The sequence below is a fragment of the Martes martes genome (assembly GCF_963455335.1).
Source record: "Martes martes genome assembly, chromosome: 10".
Taxonomy (NCBI): Eukaryota; Metazoa; Chordata; class Mammalia; order Carnivora; family Mustelidae; genus Martes; species Martes martes.
In genome coordinates, this window is record NC_137898.1 from 64,060,330 (window position 1) to 64,083,889 (window position 23,560).

Sequence of the window (23,560 nt, forward strand, 5' to 3'; positions counted from 1 at the left end):
AGCTCACATTTCATTACAGGCTGGTCGTAGAGTGCTGGGCACGTTGATTTCAGCTGCTTTCACTAAATCATGTTCCCCAGGCCAAACAGAGAGACGTCTCTTCATCTCGGAAGAGATGGCCCTCCTTCCTATGAGGGCCCAGTGGTGATTTCTGCCAATCCTATAAGCCACAGTCGGAGAGGATGGTGAGAGGAGCACTTCAGGTGAGCCGCGGGCCTGCAGCTCCTGACGGGAAGGCCCTGGGCAGTGTCTGCGCCAGGCCCACCATGCCAGGAGCCAATAATACACATCGTACGATGGGAGCGGCCTCTCAGCAGGGGTCCAAGTCGGGCCAGACATAGCGTCAACCACTTCACCTCCATTTTCTCACTGAATCCTTACCACAATTCCAGAGGGATTTTTACCGTGAAGGAAACTGTGGCGGGGGATGGGGGGAAAGGTTAAGCAACCTGCCGAGGCTACTCTACTAGCAGGGAGCAGATTTTCTGAGACAAAGTCCAGTGCCTGTCCCACCACCTTACAGCTAACCCCCTGAACATAGAGAGAGCCCCCCAGCTTCAGCAGCATCCAGTCAATAAGGCAGCTCTGGATCAGTCACGGCAAAAACTCAATAGTTTTCAGGGCACCTGGGTGGCTCAGTGGGTTAAAGCCTCTGCCTTCAGCTCAGGTCATGATCCCAGGGTCCTGGGATTGGGCCCCGTATCGGGCTCTCTGCTCAGCAGGGAGACTGCTTCCCTTCCTCTCTCTCTGCCTGCTTGTGATCTCTGTCTGTCAAATAAATTAAAAAAATCTTTAAAAAACAACAACAACAACCCGATAGTTTTCAAACAGCTTCCACTCTGTGAAAGTGCTCTAGGAAGGGAGGTAGGAGAGAGACGTGAAGCGCCCCCCCAGCCAGGCACGATTCAATGTGCGTGCATCCATTCTGTAATTTGATGTCACATGAGGGAGACACTATTCTCTCCAGTTTTCAGATGAGGAAACTGAAGTCGAGAAAAGCCTATACCTCACCAAAGCCCCATGGTTAGCCCGGGACAGCAGCGGGACCGAGCCCAGGCAGGTACCGCAGATACGGGGCAGGTGGTGAGAGAGAAGCACCTTCCACGTGCCTTCACTAGCCTTCAGACTGGCTTCTGGAGGGGAAGGGACAGCTGAGGGCAACAGTGGTCTGTGGGGAGGTGACACAGGGTGCTGGGCTGCAGGCGAGGCCCGGAGCCCCAGGCTGTAGGTTGGCCGCCAGCCTCCTCAGGCACCAGTGCGCCTGAGGTGAGCCTGGCAACACCCTGAGCCTCCAGGTGATGTCCTACCCAGTCACCCTACCCACAGGACTGTCGTTGTGGGGGTGCGTGTGCGTGTGTGAAATATCTCTGTAGGCTGGGAAGCACTCGACAAACACAAGCTACTATTACTATTGCCCTGGGAGACAGTAATTTTGAAGCCAGCTTTGACATTCCTGGCCAGGTTGGCAGTCATGACAGTTTTTGTCAGCTGTAGGTTGGAGATTTAAAAACTCGAATCATATTTCTGAAAGGGTATATTTCATCTTGCTTCTATCAAATGTCTTCATTAATATCAAGGGCTCTCAGCAGAGGCTGTTTTTAATCATAATTGTAACAGCAGCTAACATTTAACGAGCCCATATCATGAGCCGAGTAGCATGCTAAGTGCTTCTTGAATATCATCTTAAATAATTCACCACACGATAATTTTCTAAATAATAACCCCAGAAGGTAGGGACTGTCACCACCTCCATTTTACAGCTCAGGGAGGGGAAGGAACTTGCCCAGAGTTATAACTAGGACGTAGCAGGGCCAGAGTCTGAAACAAGGTTTGCTGGGCTCAGGGACACTTCTCATCACTTGGAACTCCTCTGCCTTTGCACGCGAGGCCACACACACATTTGACACCCGTTATGGGGAGTGGTGCACACAGAGTTGAGAAAGACGAGCTCTCACGGTTCTAGTCAAATTCCCTTCCAATGGGTCTGCCGTCTCCTTTTGCAGGACCAACTAAAGAATACTTGGTGATCTCACCCAAAGTTAAACCTGCCGCCAATGAAAGCCTGTGCAGTTTCATCAGGGATTAACAATGCACCGACAGTTACCTACCTATCATAAATAAGCTTTGCAGCCACGTAACAAACAATACAACCCAGTGTAGCTCTGAGAGGACCATTTATTATATCGCTATAAATGGAGCTATATAAAAAGAATTATTCCTAAGACCCTGCGCATCTGTGTCTGCAATCATGTCTTCACACGAGCTTTGCAAACAAGGATAAAAGTCCAATTCAGAGTGGGTATTGAACACCAATCCTCCATGCAGTGGGGCAAGGTAGTTCCGAGTAATCCAAAGGCACAAATGCTGCATGGATCTCATTTTTGCTGAAGGTCTCAGCCATCTTTCCTGATCACAGGAAGGACTGCTAACGCGCAATGGAATGAGCCAATTTGAGCCACACTTTGTTTAAATAGTATTGTGGTGTAAAGAAAGTGATATAAGTACAAAAAAACAAACCAAACCAAACCAAAGCAAAAAAAACCCATAGCTGGAGATGCTGCCACTTTTTAGCTATGTGTCCTTGGGTGGAATTACTGAAAAATTTTCTGCACCTAAGCTTCTTTATCATTATTTCTCTTCATTTGTTTGCTGTCTCCCTCACTGGAAGCTCAACCGAGATAGGGATGTTCTTTTTTTTTTTTTTTTAAAGATTTTATTTCTTTATTTGACAGAGGGAGAGATCACAAGTAGGCAGAGAGGCAGGCAGAGAGAGAGAGGGGGAAGCAGGCTCCCTCTTGAGCAGAGAGCCCGATGCGGGACTCGATCCCAGGACCCTCGGATCATGACCTGAGCTGAAGGCAGAGGTTTAACCCCCTGAGCCACCCAGTGCCCCCAAGAGATAGGGACATTCTTATCTCTTTGTATCTCTGATTAGAAGAGTGTCTAGTACATAGCAGGTGTTCAAAAGTATTCACTGATTAAAGCATTATGTAGATCGGTATGCCGGGGTGATGATACCTTTTTCACAGGGTTTTCATGTGGATTTAAACAGTGGACCCTGTTGAAATGAGGTCTGAGAAGTGAACACACCTACCATATCCCAGTACTGTGCTAGGTGATTCACACGTGTTCTCCTTCAGCCCTCATCTGGGGAGGGTCTACACATCATAAGGGGATTATGAATAGCAGGGCGGCAATGTAACGATCCTTTGACTGTTCTACGCATAAGCCCTCTATACATGAACTGAGCGCTACAGTGAAGAACACATTCAGTCACGTGTTCTTCCAAGTGTTCATTACCCATTCATCAGTATTTATGAAGCGTCTGCTGTCGGCCAGGCCTATGCTGAGTCCTGGGCATGTAGGGTGGACAGACATGTTTGCTGTCCTCATGGAACATACTGGCTTGCAGAGAATCTGGCCAGAATGGCAGGTGGGGATCAGGTCACAGAGAACCCTGAATAATACACTGAGTTCAGATGAATGGGTGAAACCAAAGGGTGTGACAGCTGGCCCCTAAGTCCCCCACTGTTTTTTTAGAGAGGTGGGGGGAGGAAGGGAGGGGCAGAGGGAGAAAGAGAATCCTAAGCAGGCCAAGCAGACTCCCTGCTGAGTGTGGAACCCGACCTGGGGCTCCACCTCACTACACTGAGATCATGATGTGAGCAGAAATCAATAGCCAGATGCTAAACTGACTGAGCCACTCAGGCCACTGGACCTGAGTCCATTAAAGCCCCATTCCTGCAGGTCTCGCCCAGGCACACTGTTCCCTATGGCCTTGACTCTAGGCATGACCACCGTAACATGGGAGATGAGATTTCAATCTAGTATGTATTCTAATTCACATGGTTACAGGGCAATGTTTTCACACTCAAGGACATCACTATGGAAGGAATGATGTGAAGAGTAATTTCTGAATCCTTTGCTGATCGAAAAGTATAGGTGCTGAAGGACAGAGTTCAGGGGAAGAGGGAAAGCACTCAGAGATCTGGGTAGCCCTCCCCCGGCCCCCTCCCGACCCCCACCCCACTGCATGACCGGGAACAGGGTCAGATCACTGACAGGGAATGAATGGCGAATATGTTCTGGTGGAAAGCTCCTTTTTCCGGCCATGCAGTGCCCTTCTCCCCACACTTACCGATAGAACAATCATGTCCTGTCCAGCTTGGGTCACAGCTGCAAAGGCCGGTGTCTGGGAGGAAGGTTCCGTGGCCCGAACACTGGTCCAAGCACGTGGCCCTGGGCGTCTCGCAGTTGGTGCCTCCCCATCCCACAGAGCAGTGGCACTCGCCTCTCACGCAGACACCCCGGCCTGAACACGTGGGGTCCATGCAGTCCACTGTGACACGGAGCAGAGAGAACACGGGTGAGCACCTGACCAGCAAAGGTAGGCTTCCTTAAGTGAACTACTCCACTTTGTAGTGGAGGGGCCTTACCCTGGTAAGAGGTCACGGACTGCCTATGGAGGGACCACTGGCTAGAGTAAGGAGAAAAATCTTCAGTGGTTACAAATTCCTACTTCTTGGTTTGTAAGGCAGAGTGAGAACTACATTATTAAAGGGCACCTGGAAGGCTCAGTTGGTAAAGCATGTGACTCTTAATCTAGGGGTTATGAGTTCAAGCCCCACATTGGGTGTGGAGCCTACTTTAAAAAAAAAAAAAAGAACGAACAAACTATATTTCAAGTGTCAGCATGGCACCCTGTGCCTGCTCTGTCAGCAGTAACTGCACCGGTTAGCAGACGAGACTTCGTTTTGTTCCCTTCTGTGTATCCGGCCCCTGGAACGGTGCTGAGAGCATAGGAGGTACTCAAGAGATCTCTGTCAAATAAACTATTATTGTTTACCACCTCATAATACAGTCTTACCATGAAGGTGGGACTGAAAGAGATTCCTTAATTAAAAAGAGAATTTATTTTGCATTCAAATTCCATTAGATGTTATCATCTTCCCAAAGTGTCTGTGATTGACACAAACTTTCAAACCTCACTTTCCAGAGGGCAAACATTTCAATGACTATTCAAAATTACGTACTGCCATGAGAGACTCTGGACTCCGGGAAACATAGTGAGGGTTGCAGAAGGGAGGTGGGTGGAGAGATGGGGTCACAGGGTAATGGGTATTAAGGAGGGCACGGGAGGTGACGAGCTCTGGGTGTTACATGCAAGTATCAAATCATAGAACACTCCATCGAAAACTAATGACGTACTAGATGTCGGCTAACTGAACTTAGTTAAAAAAAAACAAAACAAAACTCTAAAAAACCCTACAAAATTATATTCACAGGCTTTGCCCACCTTTTCCTTGCATAGTGGGTGAACTACGTAGCTATAGCTCACAGCCAAGCAACCTCCGCAGGGCTCCTAGAGCCCAAGGTCAAGGTGGTCTCAAGAGACCAACCCAGAAATAGAGAAAGGAGAGCAACACTGTGGGTTACCTGCTCTGTACCTGCATTCTAGGAAGGGCTTCACCTATATCTTCAGATTCAATTTCTTCCATAACCCAGTGAAGTACAGATGAGGAAATTAAGGGTCAGAGAGGCAAATAATTTATGTCAGGTCATACAGTTAACCCTGCCAGAGAGGAATCAGAGATCTGTCTGATTCTGAAGCCAATATTTGTTACTGGGGCTGATTTTCCTAAATCAAAACTTTAGCTATGGGGCTGCACAAAATTAACAGAGACCTTGATCTTTTGTTAAGCCCTGCACAGCAAAGCGGGAGGAGAGTGTTGAGGGCCAAATTATCACATGGCTCTAGTTCACACGGAAAAGTGCAAAAGGCAGCAGAGAAAAGACAGAGTTGGCAAAGGCCGGTCCTACTCTACCAAAAAGTTGTGAGATCTGTGATTTTAGGAACGAGGGGATTTCTGTTCCTCTTGCAATTGTAGGGGAGAGTGGTGTCCTTGTAGGGCCACCACATGCAGCGGCTGGATAAAGGTTGATGGTGCTGCAGTCAATGTGGTCAGTTTCCCCCAGGAAGCCCTCTGGAGGAACCGCTGTGCCCCACAGGAAGGAACTTGGCATCTGATCCCTGAGGTCCTAGGTTCAAGGGTCTCTCTGAGGTCCTAGGCTTAAGGGTCATGGGACAAAGGCATTGGTTCTAGGATGACCGTCAAGTTCACGTACCTCCTCCGAACTTCCCATGTCAAAATTATCTTCCTCTCAGTTGCTGATGAGGACACTGAGAATTTGAAAGGACTGTGTGAACTATAAACTGTCACCAAGAAATTACTTTTCCATCCTATCAGGCCATTTAGTGGCATGACTTGGGTAAATAGGTCAGAGGTGCTTTTATTTTATTTATAATTCAGTCATGACATTACTGCATTGATTAAGTAAATTTTATAACCCACATATTGACTTTTGCAGAACAGATGGGGAAACCTGGCCCGAGTATGTTAAAGTCACAGACACAAATGGACAGAGATCGTACAAACACCCGCATTCTGGGAACAGAGTGTCTGTCTGAAAGCCGGCTGGCTTATCAAGACAGCTCTTCTACTTTTTAGGTCTTGAAAGGGAGTTCAACTTAATGACATAAATGCGACATCAGAAGGTCGGAAGTCAGGAGCAATCATTTGCTAAAAACAGAATCATGAGAATAATAGTAATAATAACAATAGTAATAATAATAACAACTAGTACTGATATAGTCCCTCTTCTGGGCCATATTTTACTATTCAGCCATTTAAGTACACAGTCTGTTAACTCTAATGACAGTTCTTTGAGGTAGAGACCATTACTATCCCCACTTCACAGATGAGGAGATTAAAGCACAGAGAGGTTAAATAACTTGCCCAAGACCACACAGTGGTAAGTGGAGGAATTTAAATTTGAATCACTCTTTCCTGGTAGACATCTCTTGCTATTTCTTCTGTAATCTTACTGATTCAAAAATACACACATACATATATACAGATGTAAGTGGTTAAAAAATAGAAATAAAAATGAAACAAAGCAAGAAAACAAATAGAACAAAGTGAAGAATTAATAAAGCCAAATGAAAGCAAAGAATCTTCTCTCACAGTCTCTGGACACCACTTCACGATGGTTAAAGCATGACCCGTTAGAATTCCTGGTAATTAAAAATAATAAAAATAATAAGTGATATATTTTCATGACCAGCCTCACATCTCGGAATCTCAGAAGGATTATTCTGGCCCATTAGGCTACTATGATAATTCCCCAGATCCAGCGAGCTTTCCAGTTTGACAGGAAACGACTCAGCAATTCCTGTCCCGAGGCCCATAAAGGTATTTCCCGTTCTGGGAGTGCCTGGGCCCTGGCTTTGGGCTGACGCTGTCTCTGAGGCACCCTCGAGGTTGAATCTATAAATCTGCACTGTTAGCGAGCAAGCGGAGAGGGTGCCAAGTTTAGCAAGAGGCCCTCGGCGTCACAATCCTGCTCCTCAGACACAATAAGTCTGATAGGGACCCAGGAACCAGCAAAGCGAATCCCATACTCTCAGAAGACAGTCCAGGCAGGGAATGAAGACCAGAAGGTACTGATAACAGGACTGCAACTCAAGAGAAGGCAGCTCGGCTGAACTGGCCAAGAGAGAGGGAGGACGCTGGTAGGGCACAAGGAGGGCGCAGGATGGGCGCAGGGAGGACACAGGGAGGACACAGGGAGGACATTGGGAGGTCGCTGGGAGGACGCAGGGAGGACGCTGGGAGGATGCCGTCCCTGCTGACATGATACCTACGGCCATTCTCTGGGCCACTTGTGACGCTCTGCTAGAGACGGCCTCTGGAGACTCAGGATCTGCCCTCACTTTCTGAGGCCTCTGGGGTGATGGCAACTGGAGGATGGGATGAAAGCTGTCTTCCTTCTACCGCAGCAAGACGGTTTCACAGATGACATTTGTTTCCCCGAGAGCCAAGGGGAGACCGAGCCGGCCTGCGTGGCAGAGTTCTAAGCTGAAGGAGTAGTGGAGAAGCTGCTAGGGGAAGTGGGCTGAACACTGTGTAGAAGATAGTCTAACTGAGCTTCTGCTTAGAGGAGAGGCCAGTTACCTTTTTTTTTCCTTTGTAGAGCTCGCCGTTCAAGCCCAAATTTCTGGCAGAAGCTTAGCCCGTTAATAACAAAATGAGGAGGCCTGCACGGCCAAGCTGCAAACACAACTCTTCCCCCCAAATGTCCCCTGCTCCGGTGACCACACAAGCTCCGAGATGCTCTTCAGAACCAAAACACAGTGTCACTCTGCACTGCAAAAGGCCTAAGGTGTTCTCTTCTGCCATTCCCCCACCCTCTCCACGTCTCCCGTCAGCACAGTTCGGGCTTCGAAAAATATGGAGCAATAAATTTCAGAAGAAGAAGAGGGAGAGAGGGAAAAAATAAGCTTGTTAGTTGATGTTTTATAAACATGGTGAAACCCGTCAGCACAGAGCTGAGGGAGGAGGAGAGAGAGAGGAGTGGGGCGGCGTGGCGGCGAAGGCCCCTAGAAGCCCCCATTATAAACACAAGGGCTGTGCAATGATGTTTCACCAGGAAACATAAGTAATAAAAGGAATTAGTACCAGATGGCCGTCCTCAGAAAAGAAAGGAGTCAAAACATCTCTTTTCAAATAGATAACGTAAATCAAAGAGCTAAACAACTTTTTCTCCCCTCTTTGTAAGTAAGCCTGCCTGCTGGGGCACTGTCCGGAGCCAGATGTGCTGGGGAAGGGACAGTGTGCCCTCCCTGGCCCACATGGCCCGGTGGGCTTCAGGCGGGGATGACCCCACTGTTTCAAGAGGAATCTCCTCTTTGTTTTCCTTTTCTTCTTAGGGTCTTCACCTCAAGTGACTAAAATGAAAAGGGAAAGCAGACGAAGGTCACCATTGTCGGAGGAGAAAGCAAAGTTCCTTTGTTCCAGAGGCCAGCGCTCCTCCTCTCTCAGACAGCCCCAAGTAATCCCCATCAAAGTTAATAGGTCTGAATCAGGACCTCCAGGCACACTTGGGGTTTACAGGCAGCCTGTCCTGGAGAGGCGCTGCTTTTCAGACACTAATCCCTTCCTGTTCCCCACTCTTTTAAAGCGGGCCCTTTTTTCCCTTTTTCTTTCTTTCTTTCTTTCTTTCTTTCTTTCTTTCTTTCTTTCTTTTTTTTTTTTTAGAGAAATGATACCTTAAGAGGGGCCTATGTGTTCAATCCCAAATGAGTTAGAAGGCTAGCTCTCCTTGGAGCCTCTTCCATCCGCTGTGAAGACGCCAGCACCTTAGATGGGCAGCGGGAGGGAAGCCCATTAGCATCATCCGCAAGTTGCAACAGTGACGTCCACCCGGTTTCCAAAGACCTTGGATAAAGTGATTGGGGTGAAGCAGGAAATGGGCTTCAACTGTCCCCATAATAATACTAATAAAAAAAGACCTAACATTTATGGGGCATTTATTATGTGTCTGACACTCAGCTAAGTGCTTCACATGGGTCATTTAATTCAATCCATATGATGGCCCTCTGAGGAAGGAATTCCCATTTTATTGATGAGAGAAGTGAGGCTAGTTAGTGGCACAACAGGACTCAAACTTACATCTGATCCCAGAGCACGTACTCTTAAAAGCCACTCTATATTGCTTGTGAATAAGACCCTTCTCATCTACAAATCCCACGCAGGCAAGAAAAAAGAGGGCTCTGAAGTAAGAAGACCTGGGGTGGGTCCCAGCCCTGCCCCCCGCTAGCCCCGGGCCTGCTGCCGGCTAGCTCCATGACCACGGGCTGGCTGCTGCCCGTCCTCGGGCCAGAGATGCTCACTTTTCTCACCAGATGAGATTGTCTAGGAAAGGACTGGCTTACTGTGAAAGTGCAAGCTCACTTTCTGGCCTCCGCTGCACAGTTTATGACGGAGACAGACACACTCACAAGCGCCTATAAGCTACGTACACACACACATGGCTGTGCTAACAGAAGGCAGAGTCTGAAGGCCTGTAACAGACTCATACTTAAGACATGGAGAGAAGATGAGCTTAAAGGGGAGGAGAAAGAACCTGGGCTCTGGGGCCAGGCACCCAGCTCTGCCACTTCCAGGCGTGTGACCCTGGGCAGGTCTTATGACTCTCTGAGTCCCGGTTCCCCTAACTATGACACAGAGATAACTACCTCACCTTACCGGGTTTGAGGCCAAGAGATCTAAGGCCTCTAGGACACAGCCTGCATACAGTAAGTACTCCACATACAACCCTGTCTTTCCTTCACCAGCTAGGACTCCAATATGCCTACCCTCCCCGCTAAGTCAGTTATCACTGCGAGGGGTGCCTGGCTTAGGGCGGAGCTGCTCCCCAAAGGCGAGCCCGGTGCTGCACGCTGGCCTGTCCCAGAGTCAGGTGGGTGCCGCCACCCGCCCACCGCGGTCCTACCTTCCTCGCAGCTCTCGCCCTTGTAGCCAGGGTTGCAGATGCAGGTGCCCATGATGCAGGTGCCGTGGTTGCTGCAGGCCACATCGATGCACTGGCTGGTGGGCACGTCACACTCGGCGCCCTTCCATCCACTGTGGCACAGGCACCGGCCCTTCATGTACTGGCCATTCCCGCTGCAGAGCACAGGGCAGGAGGCTGCAGAGACAGCACGGGAAGTCTGGCATCAATCAATGCCTGGCATGGCCCATCTGCCTTTGCCCCTTTCTCCCTTCGGCCTGCAGGCCAGACCAAGAGCCTCAAGTGCTTTGCCACAATCCCAACAGGTACCCATCTCTCTGCATCTCTGCCTTTATTTTATTCCAGTTTAAACACACGTGGAACTGTAGGCTAAGTTGTGCTGTGCAGGGCCCGGTGGGGTCAGCACCCGCTGACCGTTGCTCTCCTTCATCCCCCTTGGACTAAGGGTGCAGCTCAGCAGCGGGGCCAGGACCCTGATGCTGGAAGCCTCTACCTGTTCCTTGGTCTTACTGGAAAAGACAGCGTCTAGGCCTCCTGCCTGCCCCAATCTCTCCTCCAGCACTCTCCTGACAGCATTCCATTTAGCTCCCTGCACCGCATCTGCAGCACCACCTACTATCTCTCCGACCCAGCGAAGCTCAGCCCTTCTTACCTTTCAGGTTCCACTCGAGCCCCACACACTACTGTCCCCATAAGAGAACAGCTCAGCTCAACCTGGCTCTTTACAGTATTATCTTCCCATTCTGCCTCTTAGCATAGAGTGTTTTGTAATCACCCATATGAAGGACACTATATAAAAATAAATTATATTGCACTGTGCCATAAGTACCTGCCAGCCTTCCCGCGACACGATGAGGCTGTTTATACATGATTCTCAAGTTTAAGTGTGGATGGGATGAGACAGTGATTCTTGTTAGAGGGAATGACTCATCTCTTCTCGCTGCACCACCTTCCCCCGGCCCCCACCTGGCTTCTTTCCTTTTAGGGGTACTCGGCAGGTAATCGCTGTGGTTCCTCAGGGCTGCAGCTCTGCTGTCTCAGACTGAGTCTCTCCCACATTAGCAAGAATAAGCTGGAGCCCCAAGCAGCATCATGTCACGGTACTTGCCGGGCACTCTGAAAAACCATCTCTGCCTCCCACTGATGAACGACTATTTAAGAGCCAGGTCTGGATTCCAATGTCACCCCATCCACGGAGCCTTTCCTGGTCCTTGTCGCATCCAAGCTAAGACAGCCACTCTCTGAATTGAACCTTGCTATAGCGGTTTCACTTGCTTATGACGCTTTGTCATCGTCTACTTCTTTGACTGTCTCCTGGACCAGACTGACAGCTCCTGGGCTGGGCCTCGCTCAGTGCTCTAGCCCTAGCCCCCAGCACTGGAACAAGCCCTAAAGGGCACTAAACAGATGCTTCCTGAAGGAGTGAAGAGATGGGACGACCAAAGAAAGGAGCCATTTCAGTTTCCCAAGAGGAGTGCCAAAGCCTCAGGTCAGGTCTACAGAGCTCCTAGGGCCTTTGCCCTCGTACCTCTTTCAAGGACAGAAATGGAGGCCAAAAGCACATCATGAGTAGCCTTTAGCCATCTCAGCAGTGGTCATCATTAGCACTGTCTGTGCCCAAATAGGAGGCAACACTGGTGTCCTGTGTGGAGCAAAGCAGTCTCCCCCCAACCCTTGCCCCGGTGGTCTCAGCAAAGATCCCGGCGAGAGTGGAACAATAACGCAGGCCCGGCCACAAGGCCAGAGAGAACACACTTGTGAGGTGACCAGCAAAGCCCGCTGGCACGTGTCAATTATACTTCAATAATCAAAGAAACAAAATGAAACAACCCTACCCCCCCCCCCCATAAAAAGGCCACCAAAGCCACTTGGCAAAGGCTGAGCACTCCTCAAAAGGGAAATCAACTTTTTAAAAGGACCACCACTGCCACTTCCCCTGACCCCTCCACAGACATGGGGTTTGCCGTGGCTGCCCCTGACCCTCCCCGGTCACGCCCTTGGGCACAATGGGACTGATGCAGCCACAGCTCCGCCATCAGACCCCCCCCTCCCCTTGGGGCTTCCAAGGAATGGCTCTGGGGGGCCCTTCTCATGGGAGGCAGGAGGTGGCCCAGGGTCCTGCACTTGCTCTGAGAAGTAGGACGTGAGCCACCCACGGGGCCAGGAGAGTAGGGATCACACGCAGATGCACGGGTCTCACCTCTGCCACAGTCGGGGCCCAGGAAACCCAGGAAGCAGTGGCAGGTCCCAGAGATGCAGTCCCCATTGCCATAGCAGTTGCTGGGACAGTTATCCACGGACTCTGTTGGGGAAGAGAGAAGGAGAGTTGAAAAGAGGCCTGGTTTACCCAACAGAAGGCCCAGGGATCCAACCTCAGGTTAGCCAGGGCCCACACACTGGAGCTCTTCTGGCCCAGTCACTGAAAGGAACCGACAGAGTTAAAAATTAATATGTTATTTTTATTCTTAGGGCATCTCAATTGACACTAAGAGATGTGTTCTGGAAAATGTCTGCCTGAACCAAGTTTTCATATATCAAATTTGTATCTACAAATGCATTAGAAATTCTGCAGCTAAAAACACTGGGGGAAAACAGCATAAGCTGTTAACAGTACTGAGCTGTGGAGGCTAGGTTACAGGGGTGTCTTGTGGTCATCTTCGCACTCTCCGTGTTTTACATTTTTCTCATAATGGGCCGATATTCTGATCACTCGTTTTTTCACACAGAGCTACTGGGCATTTGCAGACCTGTCTCTTCCCATCTCAGATTCTTCACCTGTCGGTCAGATGCCCACTGTGGCCCACCAGGGCTAACACAACAGCCTGGGGGCTGGCCTCCTTCTTCCTCCCTCGCTCCCCACTTTGATTCCGTTATCACCCGGCAGTCTGAACCATCTCTCGGAAACAGAGCTGATCCTGTCATTCTCCTGCTTAAAAATCCTTCGATGGCTCCCCATGCATCGAGATGAAAAAATCTAAGCTCTCTCAAAAGGCACAGGGGTTTTCTTCTATATTCCCTTTGCTGTACACGCAACCCCAGCATATGCGGTCATGCCCGCCTTTTGTGGGATGGAATTTTCTCAGGCTCTTCCTACTCCTTTTTGCTATATTTTGTGTCACCTGACAAAGAAATACAGTGTTCATTTAAGAAAGATTTTAGCAAAAAACAGTAGTCGATGTTTTGTAGCTTCAGGTAGCAAACCCGTTACCTAGAAAATCTGTTTATTTGGAACAGCCTGTTTCTCAATAATGCGGGGTGTGGAATAAGGGAGGGAAGCCGCTCTCTACTGGAGACTTCTTTGTGTCACATGTTTCTGCAAGGTTTATCCCATTTCACCGTCACTGTATCTGCATATATTGTTATTCCTATTCTAAAAAAAGAAAAAGAAGGAAGAGGTTCAGAGAAAGATGAAGTGGCCTGCTGAGAACCACCAAGACACTGAATCCTGGAGGCAGGATTTGAACCCAGGACTCCGGGCCTGGTCTTCTTCAATGATACTGTGCTCTCTGGACCTTGAGGAGACTCACTCAACAGCAGAAGCCTGGGGAAGGAACAAGGTGACATACCCTGGCACAGTGAGGCTGGTCCCGAAGACAACAAAAGATCCCACCATAAGGCAGCAAATTCTAGGGCTTTCGGGGCATAAAGGGATCCAAGAAACCAGAGCCTTATGCTCTCACTTAATAATGAAGGAAACCAAGACTCACAGAAAGGGCAGTGACTCACCCAAGGTCTCAGGGTGAGTCAGGAGAGTCAGAAATGAAAGCAGAGGAAGGGTTAGTCAGGTGGGACAGAGTTAAGGATTCAACCTGTTGTCTTTGCTCACAACTACACGCCGTGAAGCTAAGACTAAGGCTTCTGCCAAGTGAGATGTTAGCATATAAGACATAAGTCTTGCCCACAGGAAATCTGCAGCCTAACTGGGAGAATGAGAGGACAGCTGGCACCCAGGACTCAGCACAGGGCATGGAAGAAGTTGGGCCTGGAGGTAGAGAGACCTGATGCGGGGGCCCATTCTTCTAGTATCATGGTGGGGGCCCTAAAACAACTTCCTGCCCTTCTCTGGGCCTCACCTCTTTCATATATAAATGAAGGTAATGGCAGAGATGATCCCTAGGACTGCTTCCTGTTCTAAAATTTTGAGTCTATAATTAATTAAGAGAGTAACTGCAGAAATGGTGTCCAGACAGGGAAGGGCACTGAGCCTTGAAAGCAACAAAGCAATGGCAGCTGATATGGGACAAAACCAGCAGAGGGAAGGCCTCTCAGAGGTTGTGGCCTTGAGGGATGGCTTGGGTATGCATCGATAAGGGAAAAGACGGAGGGATGGTGAGGAACTCATAGCATGCTGCATTTCCTGGAAGTCTTTTCCCAACTGTCTGCCATTCTTCACTTGGAAACTACTTAAAAAGAGTTCAAGAGTTCAAAATTGTGGTTCCTTTTGGGAATGGGTGGGAAATTCCACTCACTCGATGTTATCCCTCTGCTAACAAGAGCTGTGCTTTATATGAACACAGAGTTAAGAACAAGAGGGTCCAATCCAGCATGTGCTCTCCTTGCAGTGCAAAGCGGTCCAGATCCTGGCAGAGCGAAGCTCACAAGCCAGGGCCCTGAGCACCTCCCTTCTCCATTGGCTTTGCCCAGAAGAGTCCATGTTTCCACTGCCTTTAAGTTATAGTGTCTTTCCAGAAGATGACTTCAGAAGTTCCCTTCTGAATATGCTTTTAAAAATAAGAATTTTCGGGGGCCCCTGGGTGGCTTAGTCAGTTAAGCATCCGACTCTGGACATCAGCTCAGGTCTTGGTCTCGGGGTCATGAGTTCAAGCCATGCACTGGGCTCTGCACTGGGAGTGGAGCCTACTTTTAAAAAGATAATAATAATTTGGAGTAAAGTTTAAGACAAGATTATCTTCCTTTAAGCCACTGGTTGGTGGTCCAACCGGGGAGGGTGAATTCCACCTTCAGCACTGCAGAAGGGCTATAGGGCAGAAGCAGGAGGCTGGGCTGCCAGGTCCTGTTCTGCTACTGCATGGCTGTGGGACCTTGGCCATGTCACTTGATCTTCCTGCACCTGTCTTTACATCTTTATACTTGCTCCTTCCTTGCTTCCCTGCATGGCAATGCCTAGTCCTTTCAAATCCAGCTCGAATGTCACCGCCTCTGACAAGCCTTCTGGACTTCTAAAACAGGCTAAGTTACTCCCAGGACTTGGTCCCCCCTCAGCCCTATTAAAGCATCATGGAGTCTATGTTGTTGCTCTCCCTGAGAGAATTCCACCAGATGACCTCAGAGATCCCCCCAGATCTAAAACTCTCTGGTTCGGTCCTTCTCAAACCCGGGGTATAAAATATGTCTTTTAATAAATTACCATAGTTACCAGTTACATTGTTAACAGGATCAGTTGCAGATAAGTGTTACACACTGTCTTGATTTTGATTTATGAAGTCTGCAAGAGACAAACCTGTTAATCATCTGCCAAAAAGCCTTCACAGTGAAACAGTGAGGGAAATACATTTCTGCGACTCAATATAGTGTTGTTTGCTAAATCTGACAGAAGAGAAGCCTGTTTGCTTCAAAACTTGCCCCAGGCTGTTGGTGTCAGAGACGGCAGAAGTTTTAGGAGACATGGAATAATTTTAGGATAGCAACGGGGAAGTGGAAGGGAGACATTTAGAGAGTATTTCTTTTGGACGAAATGTTCACGTCTATAGTTTTTCTTCCGTTTGGAAGGCTTTCAAGTACTTGGGGCCCCTGTGGGACCACACAAATAATGAGTCTCCACTAACCAGATATCTATACTAAATGCTAGTGAGGAAGAAACACTCATGGGCTTGGGAGAAGTGTGAACTTTATTGCACAAATGTTATGTTTCCAATTAGTGTTCGGTGAATTCGTTCCCCTGCTCACATTCAGACTGCAGCTGCCTTCATTCAGCAGAAGGTATACCTTTAGACTACTCAGACTTGCATTACAATTTCAGCCGGCCATGAATTACTAAATTTCCTAATTGGGTGTGTGGTGTGCTGGAGGATAGGTGGGCGGAGGCTCTTCTCTTAGCCTTTGTTTTTCTCTTGCAATAGGGGGTCTTGCTAGCAGATTTAATTTTCAGGAACTTGTTTTTACTTCCATCAATATTGGAATGGCAGAGTTTAAATGTTTCCTTAGCTCATTCTCTGGGTATGTGTTGTGAGGGGGCGTGTTCTCTGGATGTGGTACAAAATACTGTTCGACATACAAAGGGTTGTCTGCAGAAGGAAGGGAAGACAATGCTCCTTCCTAGAGGAGAGGTGGAAACCACAGACGCCTCAGTGAACCCATTATAGTGCCTCACTTGGTCTGCTCGCTACCCTTTCCCAGACACAAATCCCTAGCACTGCTGTGAAATGAGATGGTAAAAGATGGTCAAGCCAAGGTCAAGGCGAAAGAGGATCACAGTTGATAAATCCATTCTTCCAATCTGGGGTTGATGTCCAGGAAAGCCTGCCTTCATTTTCTACCCTTTGCTTTCCATGTTTGAAATCCCAAAGCCTCACTTTGTAGGAAACAATGAGAGGCCGCAGAAGAAATCCTGCCTGGAGGAGGACTATGAGGTAGACTCACTGCCCACTGGAGTCCTACTTCACAGGACCAGTCACACCAGAAGAGGAAAAGAGGCTTTCGTCCTCCTCCACCAGCTCACCATGGTCACGGGAGCCAGCTGACGGATTCCAGCACAAAGACAGAAGGAATCAGCTGTGAGCAATGCAGAGCTCACTAGCCATTCTCCATCTCTCTTCTCCTCTCATCTGGTACCTATCCCTCCCTCCCAGCACCTCCTCTATCTCTTGTTCCCCTGTTGATGTGTCCCAGCCAACAGAGCAACTCCTTCCACTGCTTCTCTTGTGGCTCCTTAAGTCTCAGTGTGGATGCTGACAACTCTTTAAGAGCAGTCGGCCAAAGAGCCAAGGTCTACCTATTGACGCAGCAGAGATCCACTCTCTGGTGCTGCCTTTCGGCTTCTCTCTAGGGTAGATGCTAATGCTTCAGGCAACAGGAAGGAACTTGGACCTTGGGACAGCCAGTCACATGACTACATGTATGATCTTGATGACAGCTAGTGAAATGTATACTTTAGGTTACTTCTGTTACATCTTTGATCCTTAAAGGGGATTCGGCTTATTACTGGCAACAAGGAAAAGGGAGGAAGACAAACTAGATGGCATCACTGGGCTTCAATTCTATAGCAACTCAAGGTGGAGAAAAGACTCTAACAGAGATGCTCTCATTTCCACAAATGAAGGAAAGGTGTACCATATATTTCAACTTATTCTTCATAATAATTATGGGAACTAGCTGCCTTTGCCATCATTTTACACATATATAGCTCTCAGGTGGAGATCATGAGCTGAAGTCACTTTCTCAAGGTCACACAGAGATAAGAGCAAATCTGGTAGGTGAACCAAGTTCTATCTGATGCCAAAGAAGCCAAAGTTTGTGGTATTTGGCCCGAACCAGAGCATGAGCCCTGGAGCCAGGCTGCCTCCCATTAGCTGCGTGCCTTTTGGACAAGTCACCTCTACATATTGGTTTCCCCATCTGTGAAATGGGGTTAATAATAGCACCCACCTAAGACAGTTAATAGCGTAGCAGTGTGCATGGGAAGAGGTTTGCTCAGGCCTTGGCAGAATTGGTATTTTGGTTTTAAAGAAGGGTCATGCATGTCTTTCATTTGTGAACCAACGCAATATACTAACTTGGTCTAACGAATGCCAACAAGGCAATGCGGGCTTTTGGAGGTGAATGCACACACATGTACATACAAAGCACAATGTGACTCCCCATGGTAAACCAGGAAAGCAAACAAGCAGTGTGCTGAATGCGAAGAAGCCAGGGTGTTTGGGTACATCCCCTCCTGGGGAAAAGCGCTATCAAAACAAATTAAACCTGTTGTCTCCCAGAAGTTCAAACACAGGCAGATTCATGCCAACATCTGAAAGAACTTTTCTCCCTGTGCACTGTAGATTGGCACTGGGAAGGTGCCAGGTGCTGGAAAGCTGTTCCGTGGCCTGTGAGGTGTCAGTCCCTGTAGGTGCCCAGCTCTTCGTGCAGATGATGGGATTCAAAGGCCTCCAGTTTGCAACAGTCTAGGTCAACGCAATGACAAAAATTTGACAAAGCCCCTGACAGCCTGGGCGTAAAGCCAGTTCTGCCCTGGTGTTTGAACGGGGAGATATGTCTTCAATCATACCCAGAAGTTTACCAACCACTATGAATAGCAGCTCTACGGAGGGGGGTCTAGGAAAAATGATGATTCCCTTCATTAGATCAAGTTTTGGTTATTTGTTAATTCTTTCTTTGGGGGCGCACAGAATTTCACCAATAAGACTATGAGCTTCTTGAAGACAAGCATCAAATCTGGTCCTCCAGAGTCTGGCATGTGCTACACACAGAGCAAGTACTCAGTAAATATTCACTGTGTTGAGAAACTGAGCAGGAATACCGGGGGGGGGGGGGATGGAGGAAAGAGGGCGGGAGTCATGGCACAACAGTCAGGCTCCTGAGAACGCTTGGTGGCCAACAAAGCTATTGTTTCCTTGCCCTACGGTTTCAGACATGCAATGCCTAGAATAAAGGGGGTGAGAGGAAGCATGACTCTGCATTGTTCTCTCAGACCATATTTGGCTTAGTAGTTCACATCTGGGAGCCACATTTAAGAGGTGGATAAGACGAACTCATTGCTGAAGAGCAGCGAAAAGAAAGATAAGAGAATTCAAACACATTTCAAACAAAGAATTCCTAGGTGGCTCAGTCAGTTAAGCATGTGACTCAGTTTTGGCTCAGGTCATGATCTCAGGGTCATGAAATCCGGCCCTGTGTCAGGCTCTGTACTGGGTGCTGGGCATGGAGCCTGCTAAAGATTCTCTTCCTGTTCCTCAGCCCCTCCCCTGCACCGCACCCCCACCCCCACCCCCTGGCTCTCACTCTCTCTCCTCTCTCTCACGAAAGAAAGAAAGAAAGAAAGAAAGAATGAATGAATGAATTCCTGAAGGAATTGGGAATTAAGCTTACTCAGGGGGTACTGACCTCTCTTTAAAAGTATCTGAAGGGCTCTTATGTAAGATAAGGACAGGACTTTTGCTTTATGGTCCTGAATTATGTTGATTAGGTCCAATGAGTACTAACTACAGTCCCTGGGAAATGGACTTAGTTTGAAAGAAGGAAGAATTTTGTAAGAGAGCAGGATACCATTTACTTTGCTGGATCACATTCTGTTGGTGTAAATGGATCTGCCCACACACTATAAACTTCTTGAGGGCAGGAAATCTGTCATTTGGTTCTGAATCTTTAGTAGCCAGTGCCATCCTCGGCTCACAGGAGGTCTTACATGGAAGTCAGTTGGCTGAATGACAAAATGAATGGACCAGGTGACCTATAAGACCAGACAATTTCAGTCACAGGCTGCATTCAAGTTGATGACTGGCAGAGAAACTGCAGGGGCATTCGAGATAAGCTTCTAAACCTGAAATCTTTGATTTGATGAGTCACATGTGAGGGAACATGCCTGGACCATAGTGAGAAGCTTGGGTTTTCATCCCACTCCTGCCACCAGCACCTTAGGTGATGCTGGCCAGGCCCCTTCCTCTTTTAGAGTTTTTCTTTTCATCTATGAAATTAAATCCATTGAGCAAATGTTTACTTAGCATGCACTCTGAGGCCCAGGAAGTGTCCCTGTGAAGTGGATGGCATAGATGTTCTCTCAGATCTAGCATCTTATGATCTAACGGAGCAACCTAAATTGTCCATCATTAGGATAACATACAAGCAAATTAAAAAGTGGAGGGGATCCTCGTGTTTAGGGTTTGAGAGGGGGAAAAGGAAGTTCACTCATTTCAGGGCTGACTTTAACTTCTCATACCTCCCTTCTGTGCCTTCAGACAGCTAGCATCATGCCATCATTATCCTGTGATAGGGGCCGCAAGGCCGAGTCTTTAGGACAGGGCCAGAGAGCATGCACTCCCAGGCTGCCTCTAGCTAAGAGCCCTTCCTCTGTTCCAGGGGCTGTTGGCAGCAGCTCTCACAGGTGTCAGAGCCCCACCTGTGGGCTCTGGTTCTGCCACCTTGTCTGGAGAAAGCTGCACGTGCAGTCCCCTACCGTGTTCCATGAGCACAGGCCAGAGGGGCCCAGAGACACGCCGTGGCAATGAGGCTGACGAATTCTGTGCTGATCAAGAAGAGAAGAGCCTTCAAAGAAGTACATGTTCATGTGTTTGGAGACACCCTTCCTTTCCTTACAGATCTATCCATCCTTCCATCCTCCACCAACAGCTCTTTCTCTGCCCACAGGTCTAAGCACCCAGCATGGGGGGGTTGTGGCAGGTGCCCAGACACTGCCACCTCCTCCCTGGCCATAGCTGATGGGCCTGGCGGGGAGCATCTGACCCAGACAGACACAGGACACAGGCAGACTGGCACTCTACAGTAGGGCCTGGTGCACAGAGGACTGGGGTCAATCAGAGACCCACTCCCTAGCATTTGAACTAGAAAGCACCCCAGGAATGTGGCATCTGAAGTCTCAGTCAACTCATCTAGGAAATGAGAAAACCGCTTGCCTTACACAATTGTCACAAAGGTGAAATAAAACCACTACATATGTAGGAGTCTGCGTTTACGTATATACATGCACGTGTGTGTGCGTGTAGACAGGTTCCTGGTACACAGAAGGTGCTCAGGAAATGTTGCTTTACTCCTGTCCCTAGTATAGCTTCAGTGATAAACCTTTAGCCTCTGTCAGTCACCTGAAGGTCTTGTTAGAACAGGGACTGCTAGGCTGCACCTCTAGAGTTTGTCATGTCATGGGCCTGGGGCAGGGTCCCAGGGGTTGCTGATGCCCTTGGGTACCCTGAGTACCATGGTGAGAACCAGTGGTCTGGAAGAGAGGCTGAGACTTGACACACAAGCCAGAGGGGACAGGGAGATCTAAACTATGCAAGAATGCTATACTTGTGGACCACTTCCAAAGAGGAGGGCCTGGTCCTCCAGGAGCTGGTGTTTGAAGAGCTCTTAAAGAATAGGCAGCCTTTTGAAATGCAAAGCAGTTCTGGGCAAGATGGGGGTCGAGCCAGAGCCAGAGTCAGAATAATCATCCTTGCTGCTCCCACGCAGTGACCTGCTGATCATCATGCCAACTTCATGTCAAGTCTGTCTTTAGAACAAATTATTTAAGAAATCAGGTTTTTAAACGCTCTACTCAGCTGCTGGCTAGAGAGTCCCGTCTAACGAACATCACTTTGTGCTGAATTATTCTGTGATGACAGACAATGGAGGAACAGAAACATGCTCTGAGGAGGTGGGGGGGGTGGGCGCTGCTAATTATTCTCCAGTCATTTATCCAGGCTTGTCACCAAGCTCGATACCGCTCACAAGATACGTAGGAAGTCAGGTCGGCACAGTCTGGTCGGAAAAGGCCCAGAATTCTGTAAAGATGACCTGGAGACTTGCAGGTTAAGACCACCCATGGAGCCAGGACTTCACCTGGAAGATGGAAATGTCCAGGCCGGGCTCCCTTTGGCCTGGACCGCCGTGTTGGCATTCTGAGGGCACTTCCACCTTTAGCCTTGTCCCTTTCTGTCTGCCCTATGCCTGTAGTCCTGGGCTGTCATTCTGGAACTGAGTGGCTTCAGGCCATGGATAAGGCCACTGTTCCTTGGCATCCAGAGTAAATGCCCCAAACTGCAGGTCTATGGACACTTTTGTCTGTACAGTGCTTAAAAAATTTGAGTTAGTTGCCAGAATTCCTTAAAAAAAAAAAAAAAAAAAGGAGAGCTCACTAAAAAATCTTAATGGTGGCTTTTCCTGAAATAAAATGGGAAGATCCAGCATGGCAACAATCTCTTCTCATTTAGGAGAGGCCCAGATGCTGTGGTCACCTGCTCAGTCCCTAAGACGTCTGAGTATATGATCCTGGCCTGGAGCAGTGGTTCTAAATGTCATTTATTTGGGTACGACCTGTACGCCATTGCCATAGGCATGTACTATCTGTCTGATTAGTCACTTAGCATTTTGGGCTCATCTATTATCTTGACTTTATTTAGAACAGAAATTTGAAATAATAGTTTGATATACCTAGTTACATTTTTTCCAGTATACTAAAAGAAAGACATCATTTCTGAAAGAGAGTGCCTGCGTATAATGTAAAATGATCCAAGAAATCTACTGTAGGAAACGTTAGAGAGGAGAAAGCCCAAATTTCTGAACAAGGAGTTTAAGGCTCCAACTTCTCTCTCCACAATAACTTCTTTGCCACAAGGGTCCTCCTCATGGCCTCTTTGTGCTGCTGCCAAATTGCTCCCCACCCCTTTCAGAACCCACACTCCCTTTCCAGCCAACGCTGAAGACGGCACTTGTGAAGCATGCCCCCCGCCCCGGTACACATGTCCAGTGCCTACCAACCATCAAGCCTCCCGGGATTCTTTCTAGCAAGACAGGTCTCGCTCTCCCTCATCTGAATCCTGATGGCAATTTCCCTCTCTCTTTCACTTATCACCTACCGCTTTCTACCCTGCAGTCTAGTTATTTATGAGTATAGCTCTTTTCCCCTAGTGAACTACAAATTCTTTGAGAGGAAGGAATCCATTTCCAATTTCTCATCTTGTCCATGTCTCCCAAGTGACTGGCCCACTGCTTTGTCTGCAGGACTCCCTCAATACTTGTTAAATATCAAATGACAAAGGGCGACCTGCGGTTGAATGAGTGTCCTTTGTTGTGTGAAGCCTCAGATCCGAAGGCTGGGTTCCTTCTGTGGGGGCCTGGGCTGCTGGCTTCCTTGCTGATTTCCTTTTTTCGCTTTTCATTTATTTTCCTTTTCTCCAAATTTCATTTCTATACATTTTTTCCGGACCTGCAGCTTCATTTTCATTTCTCTTCCTCTGGGCCTGCTGCATTCAGCTAGACACTGTAACGGGCTCTCTTGTCCCCAAACAGCACTAACCGTGTGCTTGGGGAACCCGTGGTAATATGACTTTGCAGACACCCGGCTCTTCTAGTGAGAGCTGTCAGGATGGCTTCCGTGAATTATAGACCTGCATTACTTCTTTCAGGATGTAACACGATAAAATGATTAACAAGATGTATAAATTCTCCGACTCCAGTGGATTTCTCTTTACAATAACTATAATGTGTGTCGGTCAGTCAAACAATGATTTGAACAGTATTTCTTTCTTATTTATCT

General features: G+C 48.3%; 1 protein-coding gene across 3 annotated transcripts in view; it reads right to left on the bottom strand.

Moving 5' to 3' along the window:
- The window catches only part of TENM4 (teneurin transmembrane protein 4), a gene marked incomplete at its 5' end in the record, with an annotated part of 373,412 nt that overhangs the window by 131,684 nt on the left and 218,168 nt on the right, over positions 1-23,560 (bottom strand). For all 3 annotated transcript variants that reach the window (XM_080816827.1, XM_080816826.1, XM_080816825.1), the window contains 3 exons: positions 4,139-4,339; positions 10,336-10,530; positions 12,554-12,655. In XM_080816827.1, coding sequence (XP_080672953.1) covers positions 4,139-4,339; positions 10,336-10,530; positions 12,554-12,655 — 498 coding nt within the window. The remainder of the gene's footprint in view (positions 1-4,138; positions 4,340-10,335; positions 10,531-12,553; positions 12,656-23,560) is intronic.